Here is a 26,711-nt window from a genome sequence, read left to right on the forward strand (position 1 = left end):
TGGGAAAACGGGTAAATAACAGGACTTTCCGAATACAGATACAGGACAGACTCACTCACCAGGGAGCTAGAAACCAACAAGAATACAATGCAAATGCGGGGTTTAAATAGACACAGGGATAACAGATGGCACACACAGGTAGGGCCTATACTAAATTGACAATCAACACTGGGATAGGCTGAAGGGGACTAAAAGGAAGGCCAGTGCAAGCATGCTCTGTTGCACTGGCCTAAAAGTGGGTCCTTTAAAACGGCTTCAACTTCTGAGAATGTGATGTCCTACTGATTGATGCCAGCTTTGTGTTGGTTACCACAGCACAAGCTTTTTTCCAGGGAGTTCTGTCTCGATGACTAGCCTCATCCTCCTGACTGCTATCAATTTAGGTCCCTGTACAGACATTTGTAGGTAATAAGGTCCTGTTAAGGCCCATATCCATAAATGCTCCATAGGGAGTGGACAAAACAAACGAGAGAAATTTCACATGTTTTGTCTGTGTATTTATATCTGTTTGGTTGCTGACTGTTCCCAATATCTTTGTTTCAGTAAAATGTCGACACGCAGAAAGAGCGAGCCATTGTCCGCCAAGGAGAGACTGGAAGCGCTTGCTGAGGTTGCGGATGCGTTTGTTGAGACGGAGGTAAGTACATTCTCGTTGTACATGCATGTGAAATAATTTTAACTCCAGTTAGTTGATGCCCATTTCTCTACATTTCATGACATCTCCGTATAGAGAGCTAAAGGCCAAGCTACCAGCCAAGCTACAGCGACAACTCAGAAGCCTGAAGTTAGCTGGTCGATGAGGGATGCTGATGGGATTCGTGTAAAAACCAGCAAACGCAGGAGAAAGGCTTCATCTTATGGTTAGTCTCCATCTATGGAGAGTGATTTTGATGGATTGAAGTGGTTGGAGTATGTATAGGGTAATCATTTGATAGTGTCTGTTATTGTTTTGATTTATGCTGGCAAAGAGTTTGAACATATTTGGTCTAATGTGGTTGCTGTTTCTCCAGTTGGTACATCCACTACACCATCTACGTCCACTACACCATCTGTGTCAACACCATGGCTCGGTTACCAAGAACCTGGTAAGTATAAATGTACTTAAAATAAATTCCTCAAAGAAGACTATGGCAGTGATGTTTTATTTTTCTTGTGTTTCTCTCCCTGAAGATTTTAATAGGCAGATGCTCGAAGAGCTTCTTCAGGACACTGCGTATGATTGTGTAGAGCAGCCAACACAGTCTCACACTTGGAGTCAAAGGCAGAAAGATGTCCAACTAGGCTGGCAACAGGCAAGAGACCACAATGTGGACAACGTGTTGTCAGCGGAGAACATCGTGGAGAGGACGTGTCAACACTGTCACTTGAGAGAAGCTGTCATCCGTTGTGGGGAATGTATGCCTTCAGAGTCGTTTTGTGCAGAGTGTGATCGTTTGGTACATGAACGACACACTCTGCACAATAGGCAAACCACCATGTGTGGTTATTATAAATACATTCCCCCAACAGAGTCGGTGAATCTCAGTGATGGGAAATACATCATCTGTGAACAAGGTCTCTTTTTCAATTAACAGACAACATTGGCTCATTATAACCTGTTATCCCAGTACCTTCACACAACCCAAACATTTCATCCTGATTGTCCTTTGCCCCTTCAGATTGTTTGCTGCCAACAGCATATCCTGGAAAGATATGCACCTGTGACACGTTTGATGTTTCAGTCTCAGCTGGTAGAGCCATCATACTGGTTTCCATAAATGGTAGGAATTTAAGTCTTCATCTATGTAGATGCACACACCGTATGTGTTTAATAGACATTACTTAAGTTCCTTGCTATGTCTCATTTACTCTCAGGCCGCTATGATCTTCGCCTCCCAGTGCTGTCGTGCAAACAGTGCTCTAAGCAGTGGTCTCCGGAGGTCAGGGACTTTGTCAGAAGTGGCTACTGGCCTGGAACCATGCAAGCCCAGACACTGTTCCACCAGGATGTCTTCCACTCCTTTGAGGCAATGAAGACATCAGCTCCAGCGTTGTCTAGACAAGCCTTCACAACCATGTTGGACCAGAGGACAAAGCAGTTTGGAAGAGTGAGTAATTAGTTTGTCATGTCGTTAAGCCAGTTTATTTAATTTTATTTATGTAGCAGTCATATTAATTATTATATCTTTTCAGACTGGCAAAGTGAATGCAGGTTCTTTTCAGACAAGCTTTCTGCAGTATATGTACTGCAAGTCTGTTGAGAACCAGCTTCACGGAGATGAACAACGCTTTGTCTGTCCTGCTTGCACCCCGGACATGCTGGCTGTTTCAGTTGATGGCAACAGAAAACTGTACAGGTTCCAGCAAAAAAAACAGTTAGTTTGTCTTTCCTATAAACACTATCGTAATGTTTTTTATTTATTTAAGATGACACTTCAGCTGTTGAATGTAATAACTGTTACTTTGTGACCTTGTTTTGAAAATGTGTGTATGTAGGAGTGAAGAGCCAGGGTTCTTTGATGGCTTGTTCTTGGCAAAAGACTCTGAGGTGTCAACTTTTGTTGAGGAGGTCAGAGGAGTTGTAACAAGTGTACGTTTTAAACAAGTGAAACATGGCTCAGCCAAAAAAAAGTCTTGACTGTATGTTTCAGTATTGAGCCCTGCTATCTATTGTCTAACTATTAATACTGTATATTCTAACTATGTGTTTTGGTAGACTGCGGGAAAAGCGACGTGTGGGAATTCGCACTGGAGAGCTGCTAGGGAGACGTCCAAGCAGGCCAACAGGTTGGACGAAGAAGGCATTGAAGTTGCCGTTTGTAGGCACGGATTCCTTCTTAGAGGTTAGTATTAGTATTGATGATAAATTGAACATACAAAAAGATATCATGATTATCTAAAGCACAATAATATGCTCCTAATCACCCCTCCCCTCCAAAGGTCTGAATATGTACAGAGGAGAAATCTTTGCCTACCCGATGTTTCTCCAGCAAGAGTACAAGAGTGCCACATTCTTGGCCATGGATGTGACCTGCAGATACGTACCTTACCTGGCGAAGGTGTCGGAGAACCTGGCCCATCTTCAACCCCTTCTGAGCATGAAACCGTGCTTGTCTGTCATGCATGCTAAAGCACACACTACAAAATGCGAGGTGATGCGTCATACTGCTTGATGATGTAAATTAGATTGTCACAATGCATGGCAATGTTAGCCACAGAACAATGGTCTGAACTGACCCAAACTATATAACCATAGTAACCTATGGCTATGCATCAATATTGACCATGCGTCTGGCCACACTGTTCATACTTCCTATAGATCCAGTGGAATGCGAGGAACCAGGAGGGAGTTGGGACCACTCTCGGTGAAGAGGTTGAGCAGGTCAACAGTTTCCTGTCCAGATGTGCCCTGACCACCAAGTATATGATGAAGTCAGGTTTGTAAGCTTATTTAACCCCCTGCTACTTTTAGCCTGCAAAGGTACACTAAACATTTTCAACAATCTTATTTGGATTTGTGTTACAGTAAGAACTGACATGCTTGCGGTCCATGCCATGGGGTGGAATCTCCGTAAAGCCATTGGCCTACACTCCGCTTTGTCTTCCAGATACAAAAAGGTATGTTCTTTTGTTAAAAAAACGTAATGTGTAACTCTGATCATGATTCAACTTCAAATGCTATTTCATGAACACATTTGTAAATTACAGTGTTCTGTATTGCAATTTTGCAGACTGTCGAGAAGACTTTGGAGGTAACGGAGGGACTCGGGAAGCTGCAGGAACAGTTTAAGTGCACAGATGACATGCTGCAACAGTGGGTCATTGATGTGAAGCAGTGGGCCAGTACCGGTAAGAACAATGTCCTCACATGGACAACACGCATCAATGTGTGTGGGGAAGAATCAATCTGACGGCTGACAATGAGTACATTTTTAGAACTTGTGTGAACACTTTTTTGTTTCTTAGGAAGTGCAGCAGCCAGTTCTGTGTCATCAGAGATGCATTGTTTGCAGCTCTCCATTGACTCGCTTTTTGTGAGCATCTGTCAGAAGAAACACTACCTCTACAGACAGAATGGTATGTATTGTGAAATTATTTTGCTGGCTCTTGCAGTATGTCAGTTTTGTTCGTTACACAGCAATTAAATTGCAAACCAATTAATCAAGAGGGCAAAACTTACATTGCCTGTAAAACTATAACTATACATAATACATTTCATTCATTTACTGGACAGAGCCCAAATCACAGCTTTTTGTAATACTATTTTGCAGATCGCAACAAAAGGCGTCAGAAAATCACCCAGAAGATTGGCCAGGAGAAGAAACGCTTGTTGGATGATGTCCAGAGGTATGTAATAGATATTTTCGAATCCTAAATCGATTGCCAAATATATTGGTGTATTTCTCTGCCTTCCATTCAATAGTCCAGTCTGAAATGGCACATTGGTGAGAGAGCTTGCTGACTAGACCACAGTGGTCATCCATGCTTACTATCACTCTGTCAGCGAAGTGTATTTGTCTCATCTTTAGAATATATCCTTTTATGACCAGGTATTTACAGTATAGCACATTAGATTGGGTTTGGGGAACAGGCCAGGAGGCTTGTTGATCTGTATGCTGTTCTGGCTTAATCTTCATTCTCAACACTTCACCCTGCCTGGTATTAATATTTTACATTATAGGTACAACCAACAACCTGATGCAACCCCTGTGGATATAAGCACTGTTGTGCAGAAACTGTCCAACAAAGCTGTGGAGAGCATGATATGGCCATGGCAGGAACAGAACACAGGTGTTTATTATAATACCGGTATCTCTATTAGACTTTGTGAGCTCGTTTGAGATGACTTTTTGTATTTATTTATAATTAATAATTCAATGTTTTCATTATTAATGTTGTCATATCACAGATGGTGTCAACATCCTCTGCAAGAAACAGCTTTTTGACCAGGTGATGCTTCTGTCACGACTGGCAGAGGAAAAGCAGATTCTGGTAAAGGAGATGATGCAACACTGTGCCTTCTTAAAGGACTCTGTAGCAAAAGTGCAAACACAGATGGGAACTGTCTTGTCACAGACGGGAAGTAAGTACAACTCCATCTGTCTTTTTATGAAATTGTCCAAGTGAGAGACATGTTGGTTTTTCGTTACCGTTCATTTTAACATGTGTGGTTTGAATTGAATTCCATTAATGTTCTTGTGTATATATTCTAGCTTTTCCAAATGTATTGACCGAGGAGGGTTCGAGGGGCCTAATCTGTCTGCTCAAGAGAAGATTGGAGGACCTTAAACTCAAGCAGCAGATTGCAGGGAGAGCCTACAAGGCCATTCTGGGGCCAAGTCTCCAACTGTTGGAAGAACAGGAGGCAGAGATGGAGGAGGAAAGAGAGTGTCAACCAGAAAGCTCGGACGATGACGACGACGAGGAGGACACTGAGATATGAGACTACATATTGCCTGGGATGTATACAAGGTTGACCAGTGGATTATTTTATTTGCTTTTTTTCTCCTTTTGGAGTGGATTATTTTATTTGCTTTTTTTCCCCGGTATTGTTTGACTGGGGGCACCCCTAACGTGCGCACGGCTCAGGAACGTCCTGCGCTGAACGGACTGTGTACACTACACACAAGCGCAATGACATGAAGCGGTGTTTGAAGGTTTTTCCAGAAAGACCTGTTGTAAATGTCATTTTACTTTTTGGCTGTCTCATTTTTAAAATGGTACTTATATAGCGCCTTTATCCAAGGTGCTTTACATAGATTGTGCATTACATTCACACACACATTTATACACCGATGCCGGAGGAAACCATGCAAGGTTTCGAAAACGTTCAAAACGTTTGAATATACCCCCTTTTCCTCATAGATGCAGATGGATCTCCGATCAACACATGTCAGTTCAGTTTTCATTTATGCTTGCTGTTTTTGGCGATTTGCTGCAGTGTTGGGTCAGACGTGCTCCCGTTGCATTCGTTCAGCATAATGTCAATTTCAAATTTTAATATTTCCAAAATTATTACAGTTTTGACATTATTATGTCAACTGTTCCTGTGTGTGTGGGGGGAGGAGGGGGAGAATGTTTAGGCCTGTCTCTACAATACAAATCTCTCTACAATACAAACAGCAGCATAATGTAAAAATAAACAACAGAAAAACACATTGGACACAACTGGACATAATCACAACAAGACCATAGACTTCAGACACAGGACCATAAGCAGGCAGAAAGGAGAGTGTATACTGCTCTGTGTTCATTCTCGGATGGAAGGTGAGCCTACGACTAAAGGTCCTCACTGTATATTTATTGATTGAATACTTAACAGGCTTTGGGCTAAGCCCCTATAGGGCCATGGCTTGTTTCCATTGTGGTATTCTGTATAATATCGGAATCAGTCAGAATCTGTATCGGCAAATATGACCCTGTGATTAATCGTAGCTCGGATATCGGTCGTAATTTCATTATTGTAGAGCTATTACATTTATTTACCTTTTTAAAAAGGAGATGGCTATTTGTAGGCCTATTATACAGGGAAAAATGCATCCTTGACTCATTTGGAGCATCAATAGTACTACCTTTGCTTGTTGATCTGTGTAAAGCATGTTGAATTCCCTTGTTGAAATGTGCTATACAAATAAAACTGCCTTGCTTTTTAATAACCTATTTGTAATTTCTTGACTTTGAAATCCTACTAAATACTTCAATCTATAAATTAGTAGCTTAATGACTAGTAATACATTGTCTTCATGTCCAATGTATTAGCTTTTACTTTTCAGGATTTCAATTCAAATATAGTAAAAATAGATGATCTACAAGCTCAAAACGTGTCACAATGTCACGTTTTGAGCTTGTAGATCGGCTATTTTTGCGACGACAGTAACATCCATATGTCCATCTATTTTCTGTGTTTTTGTAATCTGCATTTTTAATATTGATGTAACTTTAGATGTTCTTAATAGCGTTCTTCTCCAATGGGTTCTCAATGTTTTATTGTACTGAAAACTCCTTGTTTTGCAACATAGCTGAGTTGTCTGTTTTTGGCCATAAAATTCATTAATTCATTCAAGTTTTTTTTTATTCTCGAAATTACAGTAATTTAACTCATTAGTGGTGCAAACCACTTCCTTAAGTGAGTGTGTGTGGGTGCCTGCCTGCCTGCCGGCCTGGGTGCGTCTGAGCATGAAAACAGCATGGTTTTTTTTTCACCACCTGTGCGCAACCTAACATGCACACAAACACACACGCACATATTAACTGTATATATGGTGATTTCAGGTGTGCCAGTACAGTAGTGGGTACAGTAGAGAGACCCCCACACGGTAACTGTCACCCTCACCCTGGGTGTGTTCCTGTTTGTCTGGAACTCCCCCCACCCCACACGGAGTTGCACCACTTACTTCACATGGGTGTGATCTTTCTCAGTGTCGAGTAATAGTATGCTAGTATGCTCACCAAGGTTTTAAAACGACCCAGGGGTACCAATGTGGTCAATTGTAATGTAGTTTGCAGGTGATTCCATGTATTAGGGCCACAGAGGCCAAAAGCAGATCTACCAAGTTCAGAGTTAACTTTTGGTACTTGAATTTGGGGACATTTCTTGATCTGGTGTGATAGGGTTCAGAGTCCCATTTCAGAAATGATGTATTTAGGACAATCTCCAAGCATGACTTTATACAAGAACAGGTGCCAATGCAGTTATCGTCTCTCTGTCAGGGAGGACCATCCAACCTTGGTATATAAGATACAATGGTGAGTACCATAGCTATCACCTGTAATAAATCGAATCGATAAACAGAGTCTAGGGATTTAAGAGTGGATGCTGCTGCATGCAGAATGTCTTGGAAAAAATTGCATGGTTTTCTCTCTCAACATACAGTACATGTGTATAGGCTGCACATCTCTAAAGTGACAATTTAAGGCCATTAAGAACCTTTGATGACCACTGCTCTCTACTGAAGTAAGACAAGTACATGGGCACTGTTGCTTCTCTTCTAAATCGAGGCCCATTGCAAGTTACCATATGCAATTGTATAATGATTTTGATGTTGGATGTTGTGGATGCTAGGTTGTCATAGATATTGTAATGAACTTTTGAACTCTGCAGTCACCCTATATGCATTATAACAGTGATTATAAAGCTTTATAAATGTTTATAATATGTATTACAACTATGAATAATGAAATTTAGTGCGAGTGACCAGTAATAATAATGATATGTGATCTTAAGTAATTATAAAATGCTTTATAATTATTTATTATAGTTATAAAGCATTATGAGTATAAATATAAGTAAGTAGCCTTGATGAGCCATGAGGCCCATAGGGCAGGAGCCTATCTCCTGTTTCTGTAGCGTGAGGCAGCTTGATGTACACCCCCTGGACATGACACTAGTATGTCACAGGGACTTACCCCCAATCCAACCCTTGATGCTGAGTGCCAAGCAGGGAGGCACTGGGTCTTTGGTATGACCCGGCCGGGGATTGAACGCATTGAATGCATTAGGGGTATATTTATAAAGTATTACAGATGGGATGCATAGCAAGGCCACAATATTGTGCTGCTGGGTGTAGAGGAGTGTAAGGAAGGGAACAACAAGGATTCCTCAGTTTAGCACTGTACTGAACAGTCCTGTACTGTACACCATCCGGCTGAATGCCAAGAGGACTGAGGTTGTCGCCTATGCCGTAGATGTATAGAGCCTCTGTAGTGTACTGTACACCCCACACGTGAGGAAGGTTGACCCTGTCATCAATAATGCTCTTCGGATCCTAACTGGCTGCCTGAAGCCGACCCCTGTGCCCTACCTGCCAGTCCTAGCAGGAATTGCCCCCGCCGGCCTTCGACGGTGTTTCCCAGCACACAGACTTACGTTTCTCTTAATTGGCTAGCGTTAGGGTTCGTTTTCAACGCGCGATAGCTCGGGAACAATAGGTCCGTCAGCCAAGTAATTCACATGGGCGCGTACAGCTCTCCAAGATCTACGCTCCGATAGGTCCGCCATTCTCGTGCGACACCCGTAGCAAGAGTCCAACTCTGACCTGTAATCCACAAGCCTTAGAGACATGATAAACCTTACAGTGTATTGAATGATGAAATGCTAATCCTAATTTTGAGAACCACACGTCCGTGCGCGGGGAGACACATATTGGCGCGTTCGTCAGATTGATAGCTATGCGTGGATGTAAAGCACGCCCATTTTCGACCTTTGTGGGAGGAGCTATCGCGCGTCAAAGTCTAACCCTAGTTTTCTGAACCACATGACCGTGTTTGGAGAAACACATATCAGATTGTTCGTCCTGACAAGCTATATAACATACTAAAAGATGGGCCTCTAATATCCAATGGATTTTGACTTAGAGGCCTTAGAGAGGCTAGAACAATAACAACAATTTTTTTTTCAACGGGACCAATTCCATTAAATCCAGCGTGAAAAAGTGAGTCAGACTAAGTAGTTTTTGTAAAAAAAATAAAAAAAAATGTGTTTGTGGGGTCCAAAAAACGTGTCTAAAAAAATATCTAAAATATTTAGAAGTGTCGTAGAGACTTGAAACCAATTCCATTGGATTCCCCGTGCTTCAGACATGGATAGACACCCTTTGTTTTAGAACATTTGTTTTTTCCCTGTCGACCATAGCTTAAAAGGGGCTCGACGCCGCACAGGGGTCACGGGCGTGACCTTTGATAGTTAGAAGTGTCGTAGAGACTCAGGACCAAGTTCAATGGATTCAGCTTGATGAGACGAAGAAAAAAATTGCCTGCTCAAAACAAACGGACAAATTCTGGATTTTGTATTGATTTTAACGCGTTGGAGGCCACTAAAAATCCAATTTTTTAAGGATTCCTCTAAATACACTTCCCCCCCTATGTCAAGTAAGGGAAATCTAATGGTGTTAGTTTTAGAAATGGGTCAAATTGCTGTTTGAAAGTTTAAAAAAATCATATTTTGTCGATTTTTTGTCATTTTGCTCCAAAACTCCTTCTACCCCAACTAAACCAATCTGAATCAGAATATGTAGGTTATATCTCAATCCGACAACCAGAAGTGCCTTAATTGGCCCCTAGTTGGCTAATTATAGAGTTTGCGTAGAAATGTCGTAGAGAAATATATATGAAGAATAGTGATGGGGGATCTGTGTGTCTCTAGTAAAGCACTTTGACCTGCATTCCATGACATGAAAGGTGCTATACATTTATCCATCCATGCAGTTATCCATGCGGCTCACCTCTGTTCACAGAATCTGAGCTGAATTGACATCTGTACCATTGTGATCAAACCAGTCAAGTTGTACAGTAGTACTGGTGCACTGCATTAACCTATTTTGGTGGCCTTTCATTCTGTGATATTTTCTGAGACCAGATCCACCACGCAGTCATGTATAGCCTATACATCTTCATGTAGGCCTATGGCATGTGGATGGGATTAACTATAATTATGTCATTTTGTGGTTTTTTTCCTAAATACTTTAGAAAGTATGCACCAAACTGTACAGGCATTGCTTTAGTGCTTCAAAACAGCTACATTATGAGAATGGGATATTTAAGGAGATCTGGAATGGTGTGATGTACTATGTTGATGTAATAGGCTACATTCTGGGTAAAACAGGTCTATTATTGTTCAAATTGAATACTGACACACATTTGCCCATCACTGTTAGGTCTACCCCTTAAAACTTTAAGTGCCCTCTGACCATGAAGGCTTTGAAACATATGCCCCTCATTTTGTACTAGCATAAGTATAAACTCTGCATATGGTTATATTGTAAGGAATAGGGTTATAAACATGTTATAGAACATGTATTATAACCCTATTCCTGTACTGTTTCACCCACTGAGAGAGACGAGTTGTTCAATGGCTAACAGACTAGGCAACATTTCAAAACAGAACTTCTGATACCTATTTCTGTTGCTATTGTTACACACCTTGAGTTCCTGTTCATGCTTTCGCTAACCATTAGTAGGCTTATTGTACAGTAACAGATCTATAACACAATGATTCATGTATGTGCTTTGTGTATTGTCATCGTGTTGTATTGCATACTAAGTACACGTTAAGGTACAGGAAGAAATAGCATGGTCTTCACACATTTTCTGAAGTTTCACCAATCATTATCAATTTTCAAAATACCTACCAATTCAATAAGAAAATCTAACAATCTGAGCAGTGGAACTGTAAAGATGTTAAGTGCAATACTTTGGCCCCTGCAGCTAATTGTATAGGGTGAGTTCCTTGCCAACACAGCCCTACTGAGCAAATGATGAAACAGTGATTTATAAACAAATACTTTATTTGTACAAAATCAAAAAATCAAAAAAAAAATCAGGTCTTCAGGAGGACATCTTTTGTAGGGATCCAGGAGGGCGGGAAGGTTTTATTGCTGAAATGAAAACAGATGATAGTCCTATGAAATACCAAGAAAGTGTAGTATATCACTCCGCATCTCCTTGACAGCCAGCCTATTTATCTCTATGGTAGTTTGCTTCAGCCGGTAGAATTTGAGCTTGGAGAGTACAGAATATTCTCCGTTGTGAATTTCTGCACATGCAATATAAAAAACGAATAAAGCACCAAGGGGTCGATGGCTGTCAAGGAGTTTAATCCTTAAATTGACACCCTGTGTCAAATAATTGATTTCAAAATACTGCTGGTATATTAAACGAAATACAAAATAAATTTCTGATCTTGTACATGAATCACCCAGACACCTCAGGTGCCCATGCAGGTCAGCCTGCATGGTAAACCATCCTGCTCCAGTGAATTCACGCGTCTTCTGTGAAAACGTAGAAGACGCTCAGGTCCCTGTGATTGACAGACTGAATTCACGTGACCGGGATGGTTTACCAGGCTAGGAAAGGTCTGCTTGAACGTGGGGAAGCATTAATTAGTGTTTAGACACCACATATAACAAATAAAACTGCCTTGCTTTGTAATAATAACCTATTTGTAGATGCTTCTTCCAGAAAAAAAAAATATATATATAACTTTATGTCAAATCAAATACATCAGAGAAACAAAGTTCAAGTTACCATTTGGGGCATGGGGCCCAATGGACCAGGGACTGTTTCTTGCCCTTGGGTAAAAGGAAAACAGGAAAATAAAGTACAAATTAAATAAAATAATTACTCCCAGCTTCTAAAATGCTGTCAGCATACAACCAAAATGTAATTGTTTTGTTTAATATCAGAGCTCAAACTCTACATGTTCCAAATACTTCATATACAGTAGATACTAACCTTTCTGGTGCGGCTCTTTTTATCAACGTACACAATTGTGTACGGTTCCCCGGGGTTGTTGTGAAAGTCACAATCTGTAAGCACAAACCATACCACTTCAAATTTATTTGTTACACAATTAATTTCTGTATTATACCCTACTCACTCACATACTGTTGAGCCTCCACCCAGAGGACGTAGTGCCTGCCTTCTACTCTTTGCACATTCAACACACCGCTCCGCTGCTGACATGCACTGCCTTACCCCGTAAGTGAAGTGACACATATTACCTCTCTTTCTTTATCAGTCAAGTTTATGTGTGTAGACTCAGGTAGACAACATAAGAAACACTTTACATAGATAAAGAATGCCATTACAAGAGCAGTGTTTTCCAAAAAGTACACCGACATATGATAACTCAGAGGCTGGGGTTAGACAGCAGCATACTAGAATTCTGAGACTCATTCAGTCGACACAGAACACTTTTCAGGCCCTATTGAAAAACCTGATTAGATGTACAAATTAAATGGGTCTGCAGAGACTTCTGGCTTCTCCATTTACCCAAGCGTGGCCTTGAAACTGGTTCAGTTCAGTTTATTTCCAGCTCTTTTGAACAAAATGTGCATACATTGTGCATTTAATGCAATTTGGGCAAGACATGATCACAGTCACAAGTCCAAGGCACAAGTTGCCAAGTTCAGTTGACTTGTCAGATTCAGAGACACCCTCTATGGTGCAAGGTAATGGAGTCTCACCTAGACACAGATTTTGACCAGAAGGTCAAGATTCAATGTATCCCCTGAGCAAGCACCATTAGTGCAATCATATAAATGGCAACATATGCACAGGAATCCAGGATTATAACAATAGTCATTCATACCATCATCCCCGTTCTCCTCACTCTCCTCACTCCTCTTGGCCAAGATGGTCACCACAGGGCCAGGCGTGCTACATGGAGGGGAAAAAAAGGGAATTAAGGCCTGTGGTCTTTGCCTCGCAAGCCAGGTTCTCAAACACCACGCACCTTTCCAGTCTCTGGTCTGGTCCTCATACCCAGAAGTTATGAGGGAATGCCTTCTGAGTAGCAAAAAACTACTTTCTGGCCTTGACAGCCCATACATGCAAACAGAAAAGTCCTATATGATTGCATTACACTCACTTTGCCACTCGATCTGCCATTCACTTTATGCATGCGCATACCCTCTATTGAAATGAAATTTAAGTTGCTGAGCAAGAGCAAAAGATTGCCCACCTGTTCTGCATAGTTATGATCACCTCTATTGACTTATGCAGACCGTGGCCATCTTGAGATCAGAGTTTGGAAGCGCTCGCTTTCAGCAAAGCAACATCCTGCTGCTTTCTGCATTTGGCTATGTGCAAATTCAAAACAGTTGGTATGCAGGGCAGGGCCATTGAGTGATATCGAACGAGCGCTTCCAAACTCCAACACATAAATAATCACCTGCAAGGAATTGCAACTAGTTAGCAACCTGCAATTAACTTAAAAGGAGAATTCCATACTAGAGGCTTTCTTACCTTTATTTGTAGTTGTTACGTCCCCACCAAAGAGGTCCAGGTGTTATTTTGTGCAAAAGTGCATTATTGGCTATTTCCCCTACCATAAACCCTCAATGGGGGTTGGGTTTTTGTGCTAAAATTGGCTTATTTCCATCGAAATAAGTAGTAAAGTGTGCCACTTGGGATACTATTTACATTCTGAAGAGGATACAAAAAAAAAGATTTTTGAGCGATGGAAATAAGCGAATTGGCACAACACCCCATAGCCCCATTCAATTCAATGCAATTCATTGAGGGCTTATGGTAGGGGAAATAGCCAATAATGCGCTTTTGCACAAAATAACACCTGGACCTCTTTGGTGGGGACGTAACAACTACAAATAAAGGTAAGAAAGCCTTCTAGTATTCTCCTTTAATGGCAAGATGGCTGCGGTCTGCATATACTCAATTGCTCAGCATCTTCTATTCTGTATCGTCACTTACCTTGTAGTTGGTCCCTCCTTCTTCTTCTTCTTCTTCTTCGGCGGCTCAGCCGAAGAAGAAGCTTCCTTTGCCTCCACCATCTGTTCCTGCTCCTTCCTGCTCTCTTTCCCGTCCTCTTCTCTGGCCTCACCCATCTCTCCACCCTCTACTTGTCCATCCTCATCACCCATGTCTTCCTCCATCTCTCCACCCTTCTTCTTCGTCTCAACTTCCTCTGCCTCCACCATCTCTTCCTGCTCCTTCCTGCTCTCATTCCCGCCCTCTTCTCCGGCCTCACCCATCTCTCCACCTTCTACATCCCCTACTTGTCCATCCTCATCACCCATGTCTTCCTCCATCTCTCCACCCTTCTTCTTCGTCTCCGTGTCAACTTCCTCTGCCTCCACCATCTCTTCCTGCTCCTTCCTGCTCTCATTCCCGCCCTCTTCTCCGGCCTCACCCATCTCTCCACCTTCTACATCCCCTACTTGTCCATCCTCATCACCCACGTCTTCCTCCACCTCACCCTCTGCATCCCCTGCCAACTCTGCCCCCATCTCTCTCTCCTCTACTCTCTCGCTCTCCTCTCCTTCTCCTATGTCCTGCGTGTCTCTCCCCTCTTCCCTCACAGAATTGCATGCTTTTAAAGAACAAAAACAGAAAAACAAAAAAGGTATAGTACATTTAAATATGCTCCATCTGGACATAATACAGGACCAATGTCATGGATATAGATATCGTGCTCTAACCTACCTTGGAGTAATCCGTCAAAAAGGGCCAGCATCTTGCGCAGTAAAACATGCCCCTCTGGGGGAAGCTCAAAGGGAAAGTGCATGTCGGCGTTCCAGCCGGCATTCTTTCCCTTTGTGGGCTTCCCCCAGAGGAGCAAGGGAACGTGCCCCAATGCCTTCATTTTCTCCACCTAAAGCAATGAAAAGCATAACAGCAAACATTGTCATGGCAGGGTTACAAAGCCCAATGAACGGCTATTTCAGCTGGTGTCGTTCACTGAAAAAAGCAGACAAACCCTGTATGCTTTAGCCTGGCATGGCCAGACTAATATCACAATAAAACTTTATTTGGAGCACTTTTCATGACATGTAGCTCAAAGTGCTTTACAGAGCAATGAAGAAAAAATAAAAGCAAAAGCATGATACATTAAAATAATATCAAAAAGGCAGTGAATAAGGCAAAACATCGAGGACATGAATAACACAGGATTAAAAAGTATTAAGAAATGGCTCTTGAACTTTAAAGCCATCATTCTCCTGCCTGTCTTAGGTATAATGGGAGTTTATTCCAAGCCGTAGAGACAACACCGTTTTTGAAAGGTCAACCACACCTACAGTATGCAACTCCTGAGTTGCACTTGTGTGTGTTTTGACCTTAAAAACGGTTTTGTCCCAACCCTTTGGTGTGGTTTGGGCTTAAGACAAGACATAGGTTGTGCAGGTGCTACATGGTTTAATTTCTAGTCATGTTTTGACCAAATTGACATTTCCACTCTCCATCTAAGACTGCGGATATCCAAATCAGAATGCTTGTTATATTCCAAAAGTTACGCAGGCACTTATGCTATGAGGCCAACTTTCTGACTTAGGCAGAAATTATTTTGAATGTAACAAGCATTCGGATGAAGGGAAACACCATAAGTCAATAAACCAAGTCCCTAAATAAGACAAAAACATTCATAGTATAAAACTACAAAATAAATACAATAGACCAAAAATACAATAATACAAAATAGAAAGAAAAAAAATATGTATTACCAACTCCAATGCACGGTCCACGACTTTCGAGCCATTGCCGGCCTTCTTGGTCTTTGCTGCCCACTGGGGAGCGGTTTTGCGGAACGCTTCCAGGGTCTTGGTGTGGCGCTCTTTGAAGCTGTTGAGTTAATACACAACCAGGAAAATGTCAATGTCAATTATCTGGCCAGTGGCCACAGACATTATGCCATAATCTGTCATTATTGCAATGCTAGTACAGATGTTGCCATTTTCTTGAATGCCTAAACACCTGGTTGACTGCACAGTTTAACAGACTCAATATCCCCTTTTAGCTATAATAGGATGTGATTTATAAAAGAAACGTACAGTCAAATTCTATTTCAAATGCAGTATATGCTAAAGGCATACTGTACTGTATATATTACCTACCTTTTTGCATGTTTGAATGCCACATGGCATCTTTGCCTTGCATTTTTGGCAGGTCCTGGTGTTAGACGGCATTTCTACAATTATTATTTTAAGGGAAAGGGGGGAAACAATTACTTAAAGCAGCACTAATTAAACATTGTAATGAATATAATGTACATTTCTCCAATCTGTATAGTAGACTACGTTATAATATAATAACCTACTCTTTCAATGTGCTTGAGCTTCACTGTGGGGGAGAAAGAGAGAGAGAGAGAGAGAGAGATAATTAACATACATAACTACACTATATTATACTGTAATCCTAAATAACTATGTAATGTAATTGTCATCTTTATTCTATCTTATTTATTTATACAAAAAAAATATGTATTTTGGCTCCTACAATTTTGATGAGATTTGAATTACAATGACCAAATGACTCAATTTGACATAAGGTAATATTAATACACCACATGCATAGAAATAGTAATCTAGATTCATAGTAAACCAAGAACCACTACCTACATACCTATCTCTATCTAACCTAGTGGTTCCAAAAGTGGGGTCCGTGGACCCCCAGGGGTACCTGAGGGAGTTCCAGGGGGTCCCCAGCTAAATTATAGTTTGGAACCAAATGGACCATTATGGGTCTGTAACTCAGAGTCTACACAAATGGAACCAAATGGACCCGTTCCATTTGTACACTCTCAGAGTTAAAATAACATTGATTTTACAATATAAATTGGTGGTCCCAGAGATAGAAATGCCATTAAATGGGGGGTCCGTAGACTAATGCATGTCAAACTAGGGGTCCTTGAAATTAAACCGTAAAAACTTCTCTTATGGGGGTCCCTGGCACATCCTCTTAGCATACCATGTAATGAACTGTATTTTCATTTGCTTTTTCTGCAAACTGCAGAAAAAAGTACTCATTCAATACATATAGCTGCTGAATAGCCACCGCGGGGCTACAGCGTCATCTAGCATGCTAAAAAATACAAAGATAAATTGCAAATCTGAGACATGGTCCCTAACGTAAACAACATCTACATCAACAACAATGGAGCGTTCACACGGGCAGATAAAACGATGCACCGTTGTGAGTTGATTTGGTTAGCTACATGCATCGTTCCGTCTATCAACGTGATTTTGCTGGCTTCCATTGACAACGAATGGTAGACCGCATCGTTTAATCTGCCTGTGTGAACGGGCAGATCATTAGATTAATAAAAAAGCAATCCATAATAAAAACTAACCTTAAACATACACCTGAAAAACTTGCTGCTCCTTGTTCTCCGGAAGTCGCATGTGGATTGTGGAGCGACTCCCCCCCCCCCCCCCCGTCCCGGAAGTTCCATGTGGAGCGAGCCAAGAAATAACAACAATAATAATAATAATAATAATAATAATAATAATAATATAGAAGCAGTAAATATGTAGGCCTACAGATTGTTGGGCTTTCTATTAATGTATAATTAATATAATAATAATAATAATAATAATATAGAAGCAGTAAATATGTAGGCCTACAGATTGTTGGGCTTTCTATTAATGTATAATTAATATAATAATAATAATAATAATAATAATAATAATAATAATAATAATAATATAGAAGCAGTAAATATGTAGGCCTACAGATTGTTGGGCTTTCTATTAATGTATCATTAATATAATAATAATAATAATAATAATAATAATAATATAGAAGTATTATTATTATTCTAAGTAGCACAATGGCTGAACTATTATAGCATTTAGCTTCCAGAGTGATTTACACATACATCAAATACATAGAAATAGTCGTCAAACATCATCAGTAGTGATATATATTTTATTGAGTGTTGTTAATATTGCAAACCTATCGATTTTTTTTATTTTCGTGACGTGACGTCACTGACGAGCAACGTATAGAAGTGAACGGGGAGGAAATCTAGTACATATCCACGGATTGTCCTCGTGACGTCACCGACGAGAAACGTATAGAAGTGAACGGGGAGGAAATAAAGTACATATCCACGGAATGTCGGGGAATCTAGTGTCATATGCACGCATTTGCAGTGTGCCAATCCGTGCTATTTCACCGTATTTGGGGGAGACCGGGTTGATATCTACACATACAACATGGCAGTCAGTGTTTGCTTTAGCCCATTCTTTATCAAACTCCAGCTGGGCGTAGGCCTTCTCTGCTTTTCGATGATGAAGTTCACTCTCATTAGAAATTGTATTTCTTTCTTCATCTGATGATGCTGCTGCAAGCTTGGCAAAGTAGGAATCACACTTGGCGTGTCACTTCTTGGCTGGCCAAATCGCAGGTTCTGCTGTTTAAAGATGTCTCTGTACAACCAGAACTTTGCTGGGGACATTGGGTTCTTTTCTTTATAGAGTCTGTACATACGCATAAGATTAAGATCTGGGCTCAGATATTCTCTGTCTACAGTTCCCTTCATACGAGTGTAGTGGCTCAGTTCCCGTGGAAAAGAGAGGATATGTTCCTTTATACCCTCTGTCACTGCAGGCTGAATGCGATGTGGTCTGAAAATAAAGTAAAATTAAATTAAATAAAATGATCATGCTACCAGCTTAGAGTGCAGCTTCAATAGCCACAAGACTATAATAACAAAACAAAAAAACACAAATCATGCAAATAAGTATATAGCTATACTCCATAGAAACACACTACAGCAGTGTGGTGGTGGTGTTTATAGCTATACTCCATAGAAACACACTACAGTAGTGTGGTGGTGGTGGTTTATAGCTATACACCATAGAAACACACTACAGCAGTGTGGTGGTGGTGTTTATAGCTATACTCCATAGAAACACACTACAGTAGCTTGTATATCTGCTATTTTTCAACAGCTAAAGTATAAAAAACACCAAATGGGGTTCCCACCCAGAATGGGTTAACTAAAATGAAATTACCTATTGCTATAAATCCTCAAGAGGAGAACTGGACAGGCCTGGCCCGGCTGCTTGTCCTTGATTCTCTTGTCCTTCTCCCTGCTCTGGGGAGGCTGGAATCTTAGCCTGAGAGCCTAATTTTTCCTGAATCACCTGTACAAAATATAGAGAATAAATCTGAGCTCACCTATATTTGGAAAATGTCTACATAATTTTATTGGCACATGCAAAAATGCATAATGAGACAAACCTGAATGCGACTGTTGGTGATCTGATACACAGACGTGAATGTTCGTTTACAGACATTCAGTCTCTCCCCTCTCTGCTGCAGATGGTATTTGAAAGTGAAAGATCTTTTGGACTCTGTCACATCGGGGTTCCGGATTCGTTTACGTTTCACCTTGTGCTGAAATAAACAAATACACACACAAATAGTATAAACAGGATATATATACACATATAGGATTCTGACATTATAGATCAGCTATTTTCACTACTTTTTACAAAGTTTAAAAGTCATAATGTGGTGCAGAAACACACCACAGTGGTGCGGTGGTGTAATGTTTAGCTATAGCATATAGATAAACGCCACCACACTGCTGTAGTGTGTTTCTATGGAGTATAGCTATAAACACCACCTCCACACTACTGTAGTGTGTTTCTATGGTGTATAGCTATAAACACCACCACCACACTACTGTAGTGTGTATTGTAGGGGCGACTGTGGCTCAGGAGGTAGAGCAGGTCGTCCAATGATCCATGGGTCGGCGGTTCGAATCCCGGCTCCTCCTGTCTACATGTCGAAGTGTCCTTGGGCAAGACACTGAACCCCAAATTGCTCCCGATGTGCTGGTTGGTACCTTGCATGGCTTCCGCCGCAATCGGTGTATGAATGGGTGAATGTAATGCACAATCTATGTAAAGCGCCTTGGATAAAGGCGCTATATAAATGCACCATTTACCATTTATGTTTATATGCAGTATAGCTATAAACACCACCACCACACTACTGTAGTGTGTATTGTAGGGGCGACTGTGGCTCAGGAGGTAGAGCAGGTCGTCCAATGATCCATGGGTCGGCGGTTCGAATCCCGGCTCCTCCTGTCTACATGTCGAAGTGTCCTTGGGCAAGACACTGAACCCCAAATTGCTCCCGATGTGCTGGTTGGTACCTTGCATGGCTTCCGCCGCAATCGGTGTATGAATGGGTGAATGTAATGCACAATCTATGTAAAGCGCCTTGGATAAAGGCGCTATATAAATGCACCATTTACCATTTACCATTTATGTTTATATGCAGTATAGCTATAAACCACCACCACCACATTACTGTAGTGTGTTTCTATGGAGTATAGCTATAAACCACCACCACCACACTACTGTAGTGTGTTTCTATGGTGTATAGCTATAAACCACCACCACCACACTACTGTAGTGTGTTTCTATGGAGTATAGTTATTATAAACAACACCACCACCACACTACTGTAGTGTGTTTCTATGGAGTATAGCTATAAACACCACCTCCACACTACTGTAGTGTGTTTCTATGGTGTATAGCTATAAACCACCACCACCACACTACTGTAGTGTGTTTCTATGGTGTATAGCTATAAACCACCACCACCACACTACTGTAGTGTGTTTCTATGGTGTATAGCTATAAACCACCACCACACTACTGTAGTGTGTTTCTATGGTGTATAGCTATAAACACCACCTCCACACTACTGTAGTGTGTTTCTATGTTGTATAGCTATAAACACCACCACCACACTACTGTAGTGTGTATTGTAGGGGCGACTGTGGCTCAGGAGGTAGAGCAGGTCGTCCAATGATCCATGGGTCGGCGGTTCGAATCCCGGCTCCTCCTGTCTACATGTGGAAGTGTCCTTGGGCAAGACACTGAACCCCAAATTGCTCCCGATGTGCTGGTTGGTACCTTGCATGGCTTCCGCCGCAATCGGTGTATGAATGGGTGAATGTAATGCACAATCTATGTAAAGCGCCTTGGATAAAGGCGCTATATAAATGCACCATTTACCATTTACCATTTATGTTTATATGCAGTATAGCTATAAACCACCACCACCACATTACTGTAGTGTGTTTCTATGGAGTATAGCTATAAACCACCACCACCACACTACTGTAGTGTGTTTCTATGGTGTATAGCTATAAACCACCACCACCACACTACTGTAGTGTGTTTCTATGGAGTATAGTTATTATAAACAACACCACCACCACACTACTGTAGTGTGTTTCTATGGAGTATAGTTATAAACACCACCTCCACACTACTGTAGTGTGTTTCTATGGTGTATAGCTATAAACCACCACCACCACACTACTGTAGTGTGTTTCTATGGTGTATAGCTATAAACCACCACCACCACACTACTGTAGTGTGTTTCTATGGTGTATAGCTATAAACCACCACCACACTACTGTAGTGTGTTTCTATGGTGTATAGCTATAAACCACCACACTCCTGTAGTGTGTTTCTATGGAGTATAGCTATAAACACCACCACCACCACCACACTACTGTAGTGTGTTTCTATGGAGTATAGCTATAAACCACCACCACCACACTACTGTAGTGTGTTTCTATGGTGTATAGCTATAAACACCACCACCACCACACTACTGTAGTGTGTTTCTATGGTGTATAGCTATAACCACCACCACCACCACCACACTACTGTAGTGTGTTTCTATGGAATATAGCTATAAACCACCGCCACCACACTACTGTAGTGTGTTTCTATGGAGTATAGCTATAAACCACCACCACCACACTACTGTAGTGTGTTTCTATGGAGTATAGCTATAAACCACCACCACCACCACACTACTGTAGTGTGTTTATATGGTGTATAGCTATAAACCACCACCACCACATTACTGTAGTGTGTTTCTATGGAGTATAGCTATAAACCACCACCACCACACTGCTGTAGTGTGTTTCTATGGTGTATAGCTATAAACCACCACCACCACACTACTGTAGTGTGTTTCTATGGAGTATAGCTATAAACACCACCACCACACTACTGTAGTGTGTTTCTATGGAGTATAGCTATAAACACCACCTCCACACTACTGTAGTGTGTTTCTATGGTGTATAGCTATAAACCACCACCACCACACTACTGTAGTGTGTTTCTATGGTGTATAGCTATAAACCACCACCACACTACTGTAGTGTGTTTCTATGGTGTATAGCTATAAACCACCACACTCCTGTAGTGTGTTTCTATGGAGTATAGCTATAAACACCACCACCACCACCACACTACTGTAGTGTGTTTCTATGGAGTATAGCTATAAACCACCACCACCACACTACTGTAGTGTGTTTCTATGGTGTATAGCTATAAACACCACCACCACCACACTACTGTAGTGTGTTTCTATGGTGTATAGCTATAACCACCACCACCACCACACTACTGTAGTGTGTTTCTATGGAGTATAGCTATAAACCACCACCACCACACTACTGTAGTGTGTTTCTATGGAGTATAGCTATAAACCACCACCACCACCACACTACTGTAGTGTGTTTATATGGTGTATAGCTATAAACCACCACCACCACATTACTGTAGTGTGTTTCTATGGAGTATAGCTATAAACCACCACCACCACACTGCTGTAGTGTGTTTCTATGGTGTATAGCTATAAACCACCACCACCACACTACTGTAGTGTGTTTCTATGGAGTATAGCTATAAACACCACCACCACACTACTGTAGTGTGTTTCTATGGAGTATAGCTATAAACACCACCACCACACTACTGTAGTGTGTTTCTATGGAGTATAGCTATAAACCACCACCACCACCACCACACTACTGTAGTGTGTTTCTATGGAGTATAGCTATAAACACCACCTCCACACTACTGTAGTGTGTTTCTATGGTGTATAGCTATAAACCACCACCACACTACTGTAGTGTGTTTCTATGGTGTATAGCTATAAACACCACCTCCACACTACTGTAGTGTGTTTCTATGGTGTATAGCTATAAACACCACCACCACACTACTGTAGTGTGTATTGTAGGGGCGACTGTGGCTCAGGAGGTAGAGCAGGTCGTCCAATGATCCATGGGTCGGCGGTTCGAATCCCGGCTCCTCCTGTCTACATGTCGAAGTGTCCTTGGGCAAGACACTGAACCCCAAATTGCTCCCGATGTGCTGGTTGGTACCTTGCATGGCTTCCGCCGCAATCGGTGTATGAATGGGTGAATGTAATGCACAATCTATGTAAAGCGCCTTGGATAAAGGCGCTATATAAATGCACCATTTACCATTTACCATTTATGTTTATATGCAGTATAGCTATAAACACCACCACCACACTACTGTAGTGTGTATTGTAGGGGCGACTGTGGCTCAGGAGGTAGAGCAGGTCGTCCAATGATCCATGGGTCGGCGGTTCGAATCCCGGCTCCTCCTGTCTACATGTCGAAGTGTCCTTGGGCAAGACACTGAACCCCAAATTGCTCCCGATGTGCTGGTTGGTACCTTGCATGGCTTCCGCCGCAATCGGTGTATGAATGGGTGAATGTAATGCACAATCTATGTAAAGCGCCTTGGATAAAGGCGCTATATAAATGCACCATTTACCATTTACCATTTATGTTTATATGCAGTATAGCTATAAACCACCACCACCACATTACTGTAGTGTGTTTCTATGGAGTATAGCTATAAACCACCACCACCACACTACTGTAGTGTGTTTCTATGGTGTATAGCTATAAACCACCACCACCACACTACTGTAGTGTGTTTCTATGGAGTATAGTTATTATAAACAACACCACCACCACACTACTGTAGTGTGTTTCTATGGAGTATAGCTATAAACACCACCTCCACACTACTGTAGTGTGTTTCTATGGTGTATAGCTATAAACCACCACCACCACACTACTGTAGTGTGTTTCTATGGTGTATAGCTATAAACCACCACCACCACACTACTGTAGTGTGTTTATATGGTGTATAGCTATAAACCACCACCACACTACTGTAGTGTGTTTCTATGGTGTATAGCTATAAACCACCACACTGCTGTAGTGTGTTTCTATGGAGTATAGCTATAAACACCACCACCACCACCACACTACTGTAGTGTGTTTCTATGGAGTATAGCTATAAACCACCACCACCACACTACTGTAGTGTGTTTCTATGGTGTATAGCTATAAACACCACCACCACCACACTACTGTAGTGTGTTTCTATGGTGTATAGCTATAACCACCACCACCACCACACTACTGTAGTGTGTTTCTATGGAGTATAGCTATAAACCACCGCCACCACACTACTGTAGTGTGTTTCTATGGAGTATAGCTATAAACCACCACCACCACACTACTGTAGTGTGTTTCTATGGTGTATAGCTATAAACCACCGCCACCACACTACTGTAGTGTGTTTCTATGGAGTATAGCTATAAACCACCACCACCACCACACTGCTGTAGTGTGTTTCTATGGTGTATAGCTATAAACCACCACCACCACACTACTGTAGTGTGTTTCTATGGAGTATAGCTATAAACACCACCACCACACTACTGTAGTGTGTTTCTATGGAGTATAGCTATAAACACCACCACCACACTACTGTAGTGTGTTTCTATGGAGTATAGCTATAAACCACCACCACCACACTACTGTAGTGTGTTTCTATGGTGTATAGCTATAAACCACCACCACCACACTACTGTAGTGTGTTTCTATGGAGTATAGCTATAAACACCACCACCACACTACTGTAGTGTGTTTCTATGGAGTATAGCTATAAACACCACCACCACACTACTGTAGTGTGTTTCTATGGAGTATAGCTATAAACCACCACCACCACACTACTGTAGTGTGTTTCTATGGTGTATAGCTATAAACCACCACCACCACACTACTGTAGTGTGTTTCTATGGAGTATAGCTATAAACCACCACCACCACCACCACACTACTGTAGTGTGTTTCTATGGAGTATAGCTATAAACCACCACCACCACACTACTGTAGTGTGTTTCTATGGAGTATAGCTATAAACCACCACCACCACACTACTGTAGTGTGTTTCTATGGAGTATAGTTATTATAAACAACACCACCACCACACTACTGTAGTGTGTTTCTATGGTGTATAGCTATAAACCACCACCACACTACTGTAGTGTGTTTATATGGTGTATAGCTATAAACCACCACCACCACATTACTGTAGTGTGTTTCTATTGAGTATAGCTATAAACCACCACCACCACACTACTGTAGTGTGTTTCTATGGTGTATAGCTATAAACCACCACCACCACACTACTGTAGTGTGTTTCTATGGAGTATAGCTATAAACCACCACCACCACACTGCTGTAGTGTGTTTCTATGGTGTATAGCTATAAACCACCACCACCACACTACTGTAGTGTGTTTCTATGGAGTATAGCTATAAACACCACCACCACACTACTGTAGTGTGTTTCTATGGAGTATAGCTATAAACACCACCACCACACTACTGTAGTGTGTTTCTATGGAGTATAGCTATAAACCACCACCACCACACTACTGTAGTGTGTTTCTATGGTGTATAGCTATAAACCACCACCACCACCACACTACTGTAGTGTGTTTATATGGAGTATAGCTATAAACCACCACCACCACACTACTGTAGTGTGTTTCTATGGAGTATAGCTATAAACCACCACCACCACCACCACACTACTGTAGTGTGTTTCTATGGAGTATAGCTATAAACCACCACCACCACACTACTGTAGTGTGTTTCTATGGAGTATAGTTATTATAAACAACACCACCACCACCACCACACTACTGTAGTGTGTTTATATGGTGTATAGCTATAAACCACCACCACCACATTACTGTAGTGTGTTTCTATGGAGTATAGCTATAAACCACCACCACCACCACATTACTGTAGTGTGTTTCTATGGTGTATAGCTATAAACACCACATCCACACTACTGTAGTGTGTTTCTATGGTGTACAGCTATAAACCACCACCACCACACTACTGTAGTGTGTTTCTATGGTGTATAGCTATAAACCACCACCACCACACTACTGTAGTGTGTTTCTATGGTGTATAGCTATAAACCACCACCACCACACTACTGTAGTGTGTTTCTATGGTGTATAGCTATAAACCACCACCACCACCACACTACTGTAGTGTGTTTCTATGGTGTATAGCTATAAACCACCACCACCACACTACTGTAGTGTGTTTCTATGGTGTATAGCTATAAACCACCACCACCACCACACTACTGTAGTGTGTTTCTATGGTGTATAGCTATAAACCACCACCACCACACTACTGTAGCCTAATGTGTCACTGATCTTATCTCTTACCTGTTCTAAACCTGAAAGAATGATGGCTTGCTGTTTTTCATATGGAACTGCATAAAACTCCGTGAACATCTGCAGCTTTCTCCCC

At 41.4% G+C, this 26,711-nt stretch overlaps 2 protein-coding genes across 2 annotated transcripts; one reads left to right on the forward strand and one right to left on the reverse strand.

The window, feature by feature from the left end:
• Positions 1-544: 544 nt before the first annotated feature.
• Positions 545-5,422, forward strand: LOC306934396 (uncharacterized protein; the record flags this gene model as incomplete). Its single annotated transcript, XM_079516965.1, has 18 exons — positions 545-637; positions 731-860; positions 1,011-1,085; positions 1,171-1,554; positions 1,659-1,760; positions 1,855-2,087; positions 2,173-2,354; positions 2,476-2,569; positions 2,696-2,822; positions 2,920-3,131; positions 3,299-3,416; positions 3,506-3,597; positions 3,711-3,828; positions 3,946-4,056; positions 4,251-4,326; positions 4,661-4,770; positions 4,889-5,062; positions 5,193-5,422. Exons 1-18 carry the CDS (start codon positions 548-550, stop codon positions 5,420-5,422), a joined length of 2,658 nt encoding a protein of 885 aa, XP_079373091.1. The 5' UTR covers positions 545-547.
• A 5,871-nt stretch (positions 5,423-11,293) lies between these two features.
• On the reverse strand, positions 11,294-14,468 carry LOC306934406 (uncharacterized protein; the record flags this gene model as incomplete). Its single annotated transcript, XM_079516975.1, has 5 exons — positions 11,294-11,351; positions 12,001-12,044; positions 12,208-12,281; positions 13,067-13,134; positions 14,188-14,468. The coding sequence occupies 5 exons, from the start codon at positions 14,466-14,468 to the stop codon at positions 11,294-11,296; spliced, it is 525 nt and encodes a 174-aa protein (XP_079373101.1).
• Between the last annotated feature and the right edge of the window lie 12,243 nt (positions 14,469-26,711).

This window comes from Electrona antarctica (genome assembly GCF_951216825.1).
Source record: "Electrona antarctica genome assembly, chromosome: 2".
Taxonomy (NCBI): domain Eukaryota; kingdom Metazoa; phylum Chordata; class Actinopteri; order Myctophiformes; family Myctophidae; genus Electrona; species Electrona antarctica.